This window comes from Fringilla coelebs (genome assembly GCF_963513975.1).
Source record: "Fringilla coelebs genome assembly, chromosome: 1".
In the NCBI taxonomy this organism is placed as follows: Eukaryota; Metazoa; Chordata; class Aves; order Passeriformes; family Fringillidae; genus Fringilla; species Fringilla coelebs.
In genome coordinates, this window is record NC_140028.1 from 133,494,740 (window position 1) to 133,508,567 (window position 13,828).

A 13,828-nucleotide genomic window follows, 5' to 3' on the forward strand; every position below is an offset into this window, starting at 1 on the left:
GAATCAGATATGCTCACTGGCTTAAGAATTACTCTTATTATTGAGTAATAATATTAATTAATATATACCAGTAGCCATATTAATTACTGAATTGTATTAAGATCCTGAGGAAGTCAGAGCAGCAGAATGAATTGCACAGCAGCACAAGAAGTATGATTGATGTTTGCAGTTCCTCAGTTCTCAGAATGGACACACATTTGGTGGGAGATGTATATTTTATACCTCTGCCAGAAATACTGTTTGTCTCACAGCTAGTACCTCATTTAGAAGGCAGATAATAAATAAACTAGATTAAATATTGAGAAAGCTACACAACTTCAAACTAATATATTACTTTACTCCAGTAAATCAGGAGGAAACTCTTCATCCAGTTTGGGTGACATCGTTCCTAGTTCCAGAAAATCGACGCCTCCATCATCTGGTGAGTAGGTTGTGAACCCTTTGGTAAAGAGACTCATGAACCTAATCTTTTAAAATCCATGTATCTTTAGACCTCTTCTTCTTATTGCCCATTCTTCTTAGGTAAAACCCGAGTGATGTGTTACCAGATAAGGCTGGTTTGGGGTGGTTTGAAGTAATGGAGTCAGTGCCAGCAAGTCCAGACAATGATAGAGCTGTTAATGCGTAAAATTGCCTCTTTGCTTTTACCACAGAATTTTGTAGCAAAGAAATCATAGATCTGTGAGACTACATTACAGCAGGGTAGTGGAAGATTTGGTCTGGTCTGAGCACTCCTACTGAACAATAAATACTTCCTAAGAGGTTTCTGCAGTAGCATCAAGAAAGGCATTATTTTAAAACATCAGGAACATTTAGTTTCACGATTCTGGGCATGAGAATGTGCTTCACATAATTCTAGGATGCTGAATATTTTTTGCCTTTGACAAACTTTTCAAAAATACTATTTTGTACTTAGAGCATCAACATACAGGTTTAAGTTTAGGTTGGATTCAAGTGATATGAAGCAAATACATGGCAAGCTGGGGGAGGATGCTGGCATTAGCTCCATTAAAAAAGCACAGCAGAAGATCACAAAAAAAATTTCTATTGAATTCAGGTGCTGTGTTGCTGGATGTTTTATCTTCTCATATTCATTGTAAATACCTGAAAACAGAAAATATTAATGAGTGTACAAGCGCAAAGACATGAATCTTCCAATCATATTCATTTATATGGAGTCTGGTCTACAGAGCAGGCATCTTAAAATGAGCCTGAAGATTTTAAAGTATTGACTTGGTCATTTATAAGGGAGACAGAGAAATTAAATCATGTTTTGGTAGTGACTTCATTTGGTTCAGTCAATTTAAAAATGTATCTGTCTTGTGAAGCCGTGGATTTGTTAGTAGCAACCAACTTTTTTGCAATTGCAGTTTGTTTATATAAATTCCACCTCAGTTTAACTTCTCCTTTATTTTGAAAATATTGTATTAGTTTACTAATGTATGTCCGTAACAAGTGTGTAGAACACACCTTAATCCTTTATTTTCTGATGGCTTTAAGCTGATGTGTTTACTGTTGAAGCCAACTTTTTCAACAACTGCATCTTTGTAGTAAAATTGTCCATTGACTCGATCTATTTTGCAATTTTATAGTTAGAGCATCTGAAATGCTCTAACTTATTTGTTATCTAAAAAGCACTTAAAGATCAGTACATGTATTTCCAGAATGTTGCGCAGAATTTAGAGTTAAGAGCACAGATATCAATCACCTGGATTATCAGCTGACTGATTGCTACCCATCCTCTAATTTTCATTGCACTGAGTTGTTTCTTCAGCCACTGTTGTTCAAGAAATATGGTTTTCTAGAGAAATAAGGAATTCTCTTAAAGTTTATTCAGTTACAGTGAAGATTTGGGAAATATACATGGATAGTGCGCATTAACTTATTCTGTGATAGCAAGATTTTGAGTCTACAATATTTTTTTACTTATGATGTCTTAAGAAAGGTGAAAGAGGTATTGTTTATTACTAAAACAATAATTCAAGCAACTTCAAAACACAATTCAATTATTATTCCAACACCTCCTCTCACTGAAAGTATAATCAATTACAAATACATCAATTATTTAAGAAGTTGAAGAATACTAACTGAATAAATTAATTTCATTTTTTGCTTTGAGTCAGGGATGGGTTTTTTCAATATAAAATAGTGCTACCAAAAAACCAAAACAAAACAAACTCACAAACAAGATGAAGAACCGGTGAAAAACAAATGAAAGAGAGGCTAATATCCATTTAAATAATCAATATTGATATAGTAAAAAATCCATACAGTCCTGTTAGGCTACCAAACTGGGTAAGAATAATGCTGAAAATGACTGAAAAGACCCCAATGAACTGAAGATATTTAACAGTAAAAGAACTGTCACAGGAGATGTTCCATAGTGTGAAGACTGAGAATGTATAAAGGAAATACTGTAACTAGCTGATCAAATTCTGCATTTCTTTCTTACAGGAAAAGCTTAAGGTAACTGATTTTTCTTTACTGACAGTTTTGGTTGAACATAGTACCAAAGGAGTTTTAATATGTCTTATTGTGAGTGATTTACAGCATCTGTGCTGGCCTGTATTCAAGAAAAGATAGTATGTTCTTTTTATACTTATGAAGAGGATGAAGGAATAGTGTTGGTAGAAGAAAATGTTACATGATTTCTGTGGCTGTTTTTGAAGCAGGATTATAGAAACAGGATGCAGATCTACTCACTGGATTTTTCCTGTGCAGGACAGACTCAAAGGCACAGTAACTCAGAGAATGTCAGGCATCAAGGCATTAGATCTGTGGATAATTCAAATGGGAAAATGTACTTTATGCAAACAGAAGAGATCACTGCCCCAGTATCTGTTACATCAGTAGCTGCACGTAGGCTTGACAGAAATATTTATTTGTTACATAATTTAATAGCACATGCCACTTTATTAGTTGATGTCCCACTCATGAATCAGACGAAATCAGGTCACTAAGATGGTTTCATAATAGTTTGCAATGATTAATTAAGGGTTTGGATAAAGTCAATGCAAATGATTCTGCTTACAGATCTATTTAGGGTTAGGCTCAGTTCAACATCATGGCATGGCAAGATAAGTGTGTTTTACCAGAGGGAGTGGAGAGGTGGGTAACATCTTCACACACGAGGGTGGTGATGTATGACTGCTTATGGTTCACTTTTGTGCATCTGCTTGCTTTCTGAAGACAAGGTTAAACCATTGCTTAAGATAAGGATTGATTGTTGTAAATGAGAAAAGTTTTGTTTGGTTTTGTTTCATTTTACCTGTGGTTGGCAGGTATCTGTTCTACTCAGCATTCAGGATAATACGGCTTTGCATTTTGAAAGTGTATTTATTACTGAGTCTGTGAGGATTCCTGTTGAAACTCTTATTACTTGCTAAAAACCACATAATTTATCGTTATGGTATTAGCATTTTTTGTTATATATTCTTTTGGGGTAGAGATTGAAGAGCAACAGTTTATTGTATTCACTTCCATTTTACCCTGCCTACGTCCTGACTCTTACATAGGATCCATGTTTCTGAGCTAAGCTGGGATAAATTTCCTTTCTTCTGCTATCCATTCTTTTTAGTTTTCACTATTAGTAGATCTATGTTTAATTACTCCTAATAAATGTATCTTAAGAGTACAATGCATTTTTATTTAAAAGATTAAAAATGCCAATCATAGTTCATCCTGAGATAAATGTAGATAACATTGTACCAATATCTGGCTGATTTTGTCATCAAAAGTGATTTTCTTCTAATTCTTCATTTCCCATAGACAGTAGTGACCTTTCAAATTTCAATTGACAATACCCATTTTCAATTAGTGGTCATTGCTAGAAAATATTCCAAATGTTGTTGACCAAGTTCTGTTGTTTACATTGGTGGAAGTCTTATCTATTCAAGTGAATATTTTGGATTTACACTGGTGTAACAAGAACAGACTTGGCCATTCGTCTATTTTGTAAATGTTACGGTAGCTGTTACAGATCGCCTTCTGTCTTCTAATCCTAAAGTACTGCACCTTTAAATTTTTCCCTTTGTTTTATTGTGGTTTTTTTTTCTCATGGTCAACTTTCATTATTTATTTATTTATTTATTACTCTGGACAGTTTTATTTCTCTTTACCTGTAATTTCCTTTTTAACCTATCTTTACTTTCCCTGTCATCTGATAATTCTGAATTGTTTGTCTGTATATAGCTGTAGACATAGATGCCACTGGCTTAGATGCAGAAGAAAATGATATTCCAGCAAACCATCGCTCCCCCAAACCCAGTGCAAACAGTGTAACATCACCCCACTCCAAAGAGAAAAGAATGCCCTTCTTTAAGAAGGTAACACCGACTTCCAAGCTCCCATCTGTCCACCTGCTCACCTGCACTGCGTCGCATTTCTAGTCCTGTTAACTGTCTGCGTCCTTTGACAAGCCAATAACATGCATGCTTTGTTGTTCTTTGTTTCTTTTCCATGCTGCTGTAGCTAAGCAGAAGCAGAAATCGGTAAGTTTATATCGACATCGCCTGTGTTTATCCTGCCACTGGCATCATTAGCATTACAACTCCAGATTAACAATGCAGCTATTCTAGAATTAAGGGTGAAGAGATATGTTGAGCTGATAGTGGATTCATTACAGGAAAACAAGCAAAAGTTCTGTGTGTCTGTGAAACTCTGCTACATACTAATCCTTTTTGATGGAATAAAAGGACACACTTAGCAGGCCTTCTAAAATGTTTGAGAAAATTTTTTCTAGCATTGAAATGCACCTCTCTAGTGCATGTTTATTCTTTCTATATCTTTCTCAATTTTTTTTTCTTTATTACTCAGTCTGTTGAAATCATTATTGGAATCTATCAGATACTCAGTTTCAACTTTGGAAACAAATTGTCAAATTCATTCTATTTTTAATTTAGTCTATACTTAAGCTTCTAATTCAGTAGGTGCAATGTCTGCAAGTGCACAAGACCAATGGAAAATCTCAGACTTGTTTTGACAGTTTACTTCAGGTTTTTCCTGTGGTCATGTATAAATTATCAGCCAAATGTTCTTGCCATCCATCAGAGAGACTTTTTTAGTTTGTCAGCTATTGGAAGTGGTACTGGTGGTTCCCAGGAGAGCCGATGTCTCTCCATAGATAACCTAGATAACGACAGAATTATGCAATTGGCATCCTGTTGCAAAAAGCTCCAATAGGTTTCTATAGCCTTTTCTGGAGTAAGTTAGCAAGATGTTAGGTAGCAGCCAGACTATGTAGTGAAATACCACATTTTGACTTTTTTGTTTTAAAATCTGTAGTCTTCATAGCTCTCATATATTTGGTTTTAACCACTCACTTAAATTTACAGGTAATAACCGACTGTTATAGTGCTTAAGCAGTGCCAAGTGACATTGTTGTCCCTGCTGTGGATGCTCTCGTGTTTAATAAGTAGATCTTTGTTTCTGTCTCTCTTTTCTTGAACTCTTTTACATAGTATTGAATCCTTCTCATTTCCTAAGTCACTACTACTGGCTTCAGTTTGGTCTGTTAAGCCTGGTGTAGAAATCAGCAGCGGGTTCTTGCTTCTGAGTAATTTCTTACTTAATCATATTTTTAATTGGATAATACATGCTGACATGTATTGGATGCTGTCTTCATAAGCATCTTTCAAAGCTGCAGCTTCCAGATGAACCACGTTAGACCTGGATGAGGGTTAGTCCCACATCTTTCTTTGACTCTGTGGTGCCTCTTTTCTTCCATATCAGAATCATTACTAGTGTTAGTAGGGTTTGTAATACTGACATTTACACTATGTACTGGATGGCCATCCCAAAGTAATCTACACAGTCAAACCACTGAGTAAAAGCCATATGTTCAAACCTGCCAGGTTTTATTCTGAGTTCATATTTGAACTTGAATCTGCAGTGAAAGCTGTATCGTTCAGTGCCAGTCTCTTAGAAAATATTAGATTCTCTACTGCTAAATTAATGAACTTTAATGCTTCCATTAGGTAACTTCTACTCAATTTCCTGCTGACAGCTTCATTATATCAAGCTGTAAAAATCAGAGAAAAAAAAATGCCCATTGCAACAGAACAGAATTTAAAAATACCCCATATTCCATCAAATAAGGTAATTTCTTTGCTTGCCCTGATTGTCAAATAGCTGGTTAACTTCTAGCATGAATGCCTTTGGTTAAGTTAGCCACATTAAGACAAAGATCTGTTGCATCAGGGCACTCATGCTAAAAGCACTTGCACAACTGTAATGAATTTTTCTTCAAATCTGTCTCAAATATGCTTATCAGATTATTAAACATGTTAGCAAGAACAGTGGAGGACTGCTTTTGGATACAGGCCCAGCCTAATTGCAGGGGTTTGCTTTGAAACATCTTGAGTCAGATTCTGTACTGTGAAAAATAAATTCATTTCACATGCTTATGATGCCTTGGGCACTGGTCTTCATTCTCACGTTATTAATTATCTTGTAAAACTACAGGTAACAAAAATAAATTACATTGAGGGACATTCACAAAAATATTTTCTGTGTTTTAGACTGCTTTAGACTGCTGCTTGTGTAGCATTGTGTGCTGTCACTGTATAAATGTCTGTCTTTGTGAGTTTGTGTTTTGGAATGTATATACTTATTTTAATGTTATCGTGAAACACCTTGGGATACATTGAGTTCTGGAACAATGAAAAATGTCTGCATTCTGTGATCTTGACTGATGTATTTGTACTATGTAAACATTTGAAAAATAGATCTGGCATTTCTTTTTCTGTAACACCCACACATTTTCTGGGTTTGGATTTCAATCTTTTATTCCCAAGACAAAGATAAACCAAAACTTTCCTTATGAACAAAAACCTCTTTCTGATTAGATCCCATTTATGGTGATATATGTTGAATAGTCACTTACTAAAGAATAAAAAATACCAAACTTTACATTTTATTTCTTTTTATATTGTATTGTGATAACAATATAAAATTTTTGCAACCCTTAAAAGGAGGCAATCTATTTTATCTTTGTAAGCTAGAATACTTTTTTAGAAATTGTGCATGATACATCAGTTAGTATTTTGGTAAATATGGTACTACCAGAATCCATTCTTGGGTGGTGACAAGAACTTCCCAAAGTGGAAGAAATGCTATCCCAAGCTCTGCTTATGATAATTTTCTAGAAATACTAACTTGATCAGTCATTATTTTTATTTAATTTGTAATTGAATTGTGGGTGCAAATGTGGACGTCAGACTGAGTGCTGCCATGGGAATTTGCAGTGATGTCACAATGTTTTTTCAAGCAGTGGGCAGATCTGAACATTTAAAAAAAAAGATGCATTATGCTTTTCTCATCCCCTTTCATTTTATTTTTCTCTTTCATAATTTCCTATATCAAATTTCTGTTGAAAATAGGTGTCACAGCTGTAGAATTAACCATTTCAATTCATTAGTTGTTGGAAATAACCTTTTCAATTTACCAGTTAGGAAATATGTAGTGGAAAATCTGAGTGCATGACCCAGAATAAGAGTTTTTAACTATCCAAAGTATATATGAAAACAGTAGGAAACCCTAAAGTCAGAGAAAAGTTTCTTCAAAAAAAAATCCCTGAACCTCTTATGTCTTTATCCTGTGCTACCAGTTCCTGGGAAAAGTTAATGAATTTGACATTCCTGTGACATTACTGGAAATTCAGAGTTCCTAATACTTGGAGTGGATAACACTTTCTCTAGGTGTTGTGATGCTGAAAACTTTTTCTGTTTTGCAGACAGAGCACATCCCTCCCTATGATGTAGTGCCTTCTATGCGACCAGTAGTTTTAGTGGGGCCTTCTCTGAAGGGATATGAGGTAACTGATTGTTGTAAATAGTTTCATTTTTTACAAAATACTGTGCTTCATTTTTATTTGATAATTTATGACATAGGCAAACAGACAGCTTTTACTCCTACTGAATAGCTACTCATTTTTATTTTACTTCATTTCAGAATTGAGATTAAGAATAAATTGCATTCCAATCCCATTGTTTGGATACAAGATTTATTGTCAGCTTTATTCTATAATATTCTTAGCATTCAGTATTATGAATTTCCTATGCAATTATTAATTTGTTGGTTTTTTTCCTTCTAGGTAACAGATATGATGCAAAAAGCATTATTTGATTTTTTAAAACATAGATTCGAAGGGCGGTAAGTACTTTGCAATGCAAATATACTTCAGGTTCTATTTGGGTATTACCAGGTTTTTCAGAAATAATAACATTGGACAAAATTAGGAATGACAGCTAATTCTTTGATCAGTGAACTACAAGTGTGGATTGGAAGTTTCCTTGACAGAGCATGCAGAGGCTGCGTTGCAGTGGGAAGTGTTTTGGGGCATGTATTTGTTGAGAGTGGAAAAAAAGATATCTTCTTGAGGACTGTGGCATTCACACTCCAAATTGCTAGATATTTATCTACAGATTAAAAAGTGATTTTAAATTTTTTTCAAGTGATATCTCATCAACGCTTCCCAGGTTTTGAGCAAACTGGCAAGAGCCATGGTTCCTCCTCAGCTCTACTTCCTCACTTGGCATCCAACTCAGAAAGAGTGATATGGGATTCAGACTATCTGCTGTATGGGATTAGCAAACTTTTGATCCCTCAAGATAGGAGCTTGGTTTGACAGTAGTTCTGGGCTCTATAGTCGGAAGTTTCAAAAGGAGCGGGATGAGGGGGTGGGGCAGTGCCCTACCTTGCTGAAATACGGTCACACTTGGCAGCACACCGGCTGCACTCGCTGGCTTCTGATCTGAGTGGTTGCAGCACACTCGGCTGTCACACAATGGGATTTGTATTTGAGCCTTCAGGCATTACTGTGGTACAGATGTCAAATAATAGTCATGATGTCAAATGTTAGTCTGTCTCTAAAAGCAGTGCCGCGGTCTGTAACTCCAACATCACAGACCCATGGAGCAGAGACATCAGATGCATTCTCCAGACATGATTATATTGGTATTGGATCAAGCTCCAGATTAATATGTTCTAGTGGGTTGACATTGGGAGGAAAAATTGTGAAAACAAAGATCTTATAATAAAATCTGTAACTTCAAGGACTGTTCTATTTAGTTTGGAAGTGGTCAGATCCATAACACTATTCTGTGTGTCCTGCTGCTGTCAAAACTTTGAAAAGGGAACTTGAGGTTTTTTGTCAATGGCTTCAGTTCTTTAAAATACCACACATTGTAGTTTAAGCTGGTGGTTTTTCTCAGTCAGAATAATGATGTCAATATCTAACCACTTTAGTAATCCGTCTTTATATTAGTCAGGATTTTCAAACCCTAGATAACACACCTTCAGAATTGGAAGTTATCAAAACATGTTTTGCAAGCAGAAGAAAATTATTACATCTTTATGTCTTAAAATATTTTAGAGCATGTCAGATTTTCAGTTGTAGATCCAACTGTGGCAGGGTGGATCCACAAATACTCCAAGCAAAATTTGTGTCTGTAGTACCAGATTTGAAGCATCCCAAACTTCAGTAGCCATTGTAATCATTACTTAAGGTCCTGAACAAATTTGCATCAGAGATTCTCAGGTTCATGCTACTGCTTTGAGCTGCCATACTGTTGTCCCTGCTCTCGTTGCAATTGTTTTGCAATATGAACATAAACACCCTTTGTTTTGAGAACAGACTTGGTCTTCCTGATATGACATTTCTCAAAGACATGAAAATGTCGTCAGAAAAATGGTAAAAAGTTTTAAAATAAAAAATAGTATTTTTCATAGACAGACTGATAAATCTGGCGTTGTTCAGTATACCATAATTTCATTTTAAAAGGCAAAAGTTTACTATTGCCTGTAGGAAGAAAGACTGGCAGAAAAGAATCCAAATCAACTCAAAAAACCCAAAAAGCTGTAAAGGCTTGTACTGTCCTTCCATTAGCAAATAAAGAAAACTAATAAGTATCCCAATATACATGCTTGATTTAATTTTAAGACGAATGGCATTATCTGTGACGAGCTGTGCCACAAATCAAAACCTTTGGGTATGCTTTTAGCTTAAGTTCAATCATCCCTAAATTTCCAAACTTTTATTACTAATCAGTGTTGTGCACATAATTCTGGTTTTTCATATTAACTTCTGGCTCTGTGATATGTTTTAGATAAGTGCATACACATGTTGAGTTCATTGGGAAATGGCCTATTGGATTACATTTCAGATGAACAAACAGCATTTGACTGTGCTTGCTAGAGAGGAGCCCTCCCACTTAGCAAATCTATTTCTTTTAAATTGCAAGTAAAATCCTACAAGGAAGAACAAGGGAATATCATCAGTCTCATTTAACTCTCAGAACTAGGAAAAATGTGACCTCTAAACCTCATTAGACCAGAGAGTTTGAAAAGAAACTTAAGGGTGCATTTTGACCCTGTAAAACAAAATAAACCAAGGTAACTGTTTTTCTAGGAAGAAGAATATGCAGAAGGTTATGTAGCAGTACAAACAACTGAAAGTTACCACTTCTTTCTTGGCTCATCTTTTCTCATAAAAACAAAACTGAGCCTGCCAGATAGTCAACCTAGGCTTTTCAAGTATGTGCTTCTCCAAGTTACAGTTCCTATTTTTAAGTGCTAGCATTTCATTGCTAGCATGAATCTTTCTGGAAATTTATAGGTAGCTCTTGCCCTCTGTTAGAAAAACACATGCTAGTAAGCTGAACAATAAAAAAGCCAAAAACCCCAAAACAAAACAAACAAAAACCCCCTCCATTATATTGCTGGACTCATTTCCCTAATAAGCCTTTCCTTTACCATTTAATTCTGCATATCCCTACATGTCTTACAGTTAGGGCTAAAGTAACCCAGGTTGTCATTCAGTATATTGTCATTCAAGAAGTCAGGGAAAGGAGAAACCAGCCTGTTCATACTGGGGGTACTGGTGAAATGTCTAACCCTCACCAGACCTGGAGACCTCAGAGAAGTCCCATCTTCTGCAGCAATCCCTGACCTCCTCCTGGCTCCCCTTTCCCAAGGCACGTGTAGGAAGATGACTTATCAGTAGTTATTGTAGCAGTATTAAGTTAGATAAAGTTTTTTCTCTGTTCACGTTGGGCGAAGCATGCTATGTTGCTGAGAACTTATTTTCCTATAGTCTTAGCCATCTTCTAGTGTTAAATGAGACTTCTTCCCACATCTCTGAAAGCTAAATAACATTCAGTGCTGTATTTATTTTGCAGTATATCAATTACACGAGTCACAGCAGACATCTCGCTTGCCAAACGCTCAGTGTTAAACAATCCCAGTAAGCACGCAATCATAGAGCGGTCTAACACCAGATCAAGCCTAGGTAAGTATGATGCTGTCTGCAAATTGCCTGTCTGCAAAATGCTACTCTCTTTGCATAGGTGTAAGCTAAAAATAGCCTTCTCTCTGCTGTGGGAAAATCACAGTTCCCATAATTCAGAAATCCTGGCACTAGAAATCATTTTAAAATCACCGTCAGGTAAACTTCCTATAATGCTGATTTTGGTTTATTCTGCTTGTGCTCAGTTTTCATGTTTTGCTGTTGGCCTCAGTGGGGAGAGGTAGCCATGCATATAAAATCTGAAGACATGTTCTTCTGGTTAAATACTTGGAATTATATGAATATTATTGATACTGTGCATGATTTTTAATAAGATTACTAGTAGTGATAGCTACTGATATGAAGCCCAAGAAAAATTATTGAAGTACACATTTTATTAATTTTGTATCAGTTTTAACTAATTGTAAGGTTGGTACAAAGAAAAGGGGTTGTTTTTAAAAAACTGTATAGCTACATTCATAGCCTAAATATCTGTCATCTTACATGAGTCTTTTTGTACTGAAGCTTGTCCAGTTGTATAAATAATTAAACATTTATTACCTGGAAAGAAAAATAGGCTTAGCTGGGAAGTTGTAATTAAATGTAACCATTTACAGTACAAGTGGCTGCACTGGAGCTTCCCATCACAAGGTGTCCTTAGAGTTAGGAGGAAAAGGTGATAATTTTGGACTCTTAATTCCTGATTGATTGCCTTTGCCTTTCCTCTAGAGTGAGATGTACCCAGGACTCTGCTGCTGTCACTGGTGCATTCCCTGTGTAGAGACATCTGGAAATAGCCAAGAGGTCTAGGGGAAAGTTCCCTGTCCATGGCAGGGGGCTGGAGCTAGATGACCTTTAAGGTCCCTTCCAATACAAACCATTCTATGATTCTAAAATTAATCCTGCCAGGAGTCTACATCTATATACTTGTGTAAGGCTTGAATGAGATATGGGACAAAATCCCATAAATCCCATAATAAATCCTGTGCAATTCCCCCAATTCCCCCATCAAATACCAAACCAAAGGGAACTTGCTACATCCCTGAGGGATGAATGCTCAGTCATGTTTCTGCCTTTACAGAGCTGCAGGTTCCTTTTAGTAGCCTTTGACAGAGATTGGTTTCCCCTGAACACAGCACTGCATCTTGAAAATTTGTAAATTTTGTGAAACAAGAAAGTCATTTCATTCATCCTTAATAAATAAGTTCCTATCAGTTATGCAACTAAAACATTTCCAACACCTGAACTGTGACTGAATATTTAACATTTGCCAAATATAGTAGTACTTTTTAGAATAAGCTTCTCTGCCTTAAAAATTTTTACTTCCCTTTCTTGAAAATTTGTTTCATAAAACCTTTGTTTTCAGCTATATGGAGGCTGTGAATTTTTGCTTGAAGGTAGTCTGTAGCTTCCAAGTGTGTCTTATCTTAAGTGTTTTCAAATATGAAAATGCAATGTACTGTAACAACTTGATATCTTTACACACAAGAATATTGTTTTGTGTGAATTTCAGTCTTGTCACCAGACTGTTTAATAATCTAATGAAAAGATAAAGTGTCACTTATTTTGACTAGGACTGAAAACTGGTAATAAGTGTGGAGGTTAACTAGTCATGGAACAGATTAATGATGACTAAGTTTCCAGCCTCATCAGCAAAGTTTGTACAACTTTGCAATACTGTACAAATATATGCAGCAAATATATGTAGCAGTGAAAGCATATAATTAATTTCTCATTTTGTGAAACACCTATCACAAAATTCTATACAGGAAAAAAATCAATAAAAATTAAATGCTGCCCAATTTTGTACACCTTTACCTCATGTAGAACTGTACTCTTGAGAGCATCAACATTTTTCTTTGTGTCAAGGTACTTTTTTAGATAGAGGCATTTAAGATGAGAGTTCTGACAGAATCTCAGTTTTGGACACCCAAAAGATGACAGTGTTTATATATATATGCAAATATGTGGATAGATAGGTAGATGTGTCTCTAGTTTTTGTAACAGGCCTCTTATTAACTAAGATTTCCTGCTACATATCAGGTTTTCAGTTGCATATAATTGTTCTAAAAATTAACTGATTTATAAAATAACTTTGAAGACCTTTGACCTGAGCAACTGGGTCATTCTAGCATAAAGTTAGGGAAAAATTAATTTTACATATGCGAAAATATTCTCAAACCCTTTTCTTTTAGAAGCTGTAATGCTTCCATTGTTCTAGTAATCTAGCAGAGTTTTGAAATTTGGTAGTGAACTGAACAAAATTTCAGTTACATATTTCTGGGCAATTTTATGAAACTAATAGAGAACTTGACCAAATTATTAGAAGCTGCTATTAAAACATGCCAAGTTTTGCATCTGAATTGCTTGAAGACTCAGCTTTTCTTGGGAAGGTCCAGCAATGATGCTGAGCAGAACCTGCTCCCAGCAGACTGAGCCAGGGCAGCCAAGCAGTACTGAGGTGAAAAGATGCTCATCTTTCAATTTGCAGTCCCTCCTTTGCAGTGCAGCATAGAAAATGGAATAAAAAGTCATTTACTTGAA

At 35.7% G+C, this 13,828-nt stretch overlaps 1 protein-coding gene across 5 annotated transcripts in view; it reads left to right on the forward strand.

Moving 5' to 3' along the window:
* Positions 1 to 13,828, forward strand: part of CACNB2 (calcium voltage-gated channel auxiliary subunit beta 2) — a 242,871-nt gene that overhangs the window by 209,618 nt on the left and 19,425 nt on the right. For all 5 annotated transcript variants that reach the window (XM_084226957.1, XM_084226954.1, XM_084226955.1 and 2 more), the window contains 5 exons: positions 345 to 421; positions 4,192 to 4,325; positions 7,733 to 7,813; positions 8,093 to 8,151; positions 11,178 to 11,287. In XM_084226957.1, coding sequence (XP_084083083.1) covers positions 345 to 421; positions 4,192 to 4,325; positions 7,733 to 7,813; positions 8,093 to 8,151; positions 11,178 to 11,287 — 461 coding nt within the window. The remainder of the gene's footprint in view (positions 1 to 344; positions 422 to 4,191; positions 4,326 to 7,732; positions 7,814 to 8,092; positions 8,152 to 11,177; positions 11,288 to 13,828) is intronic.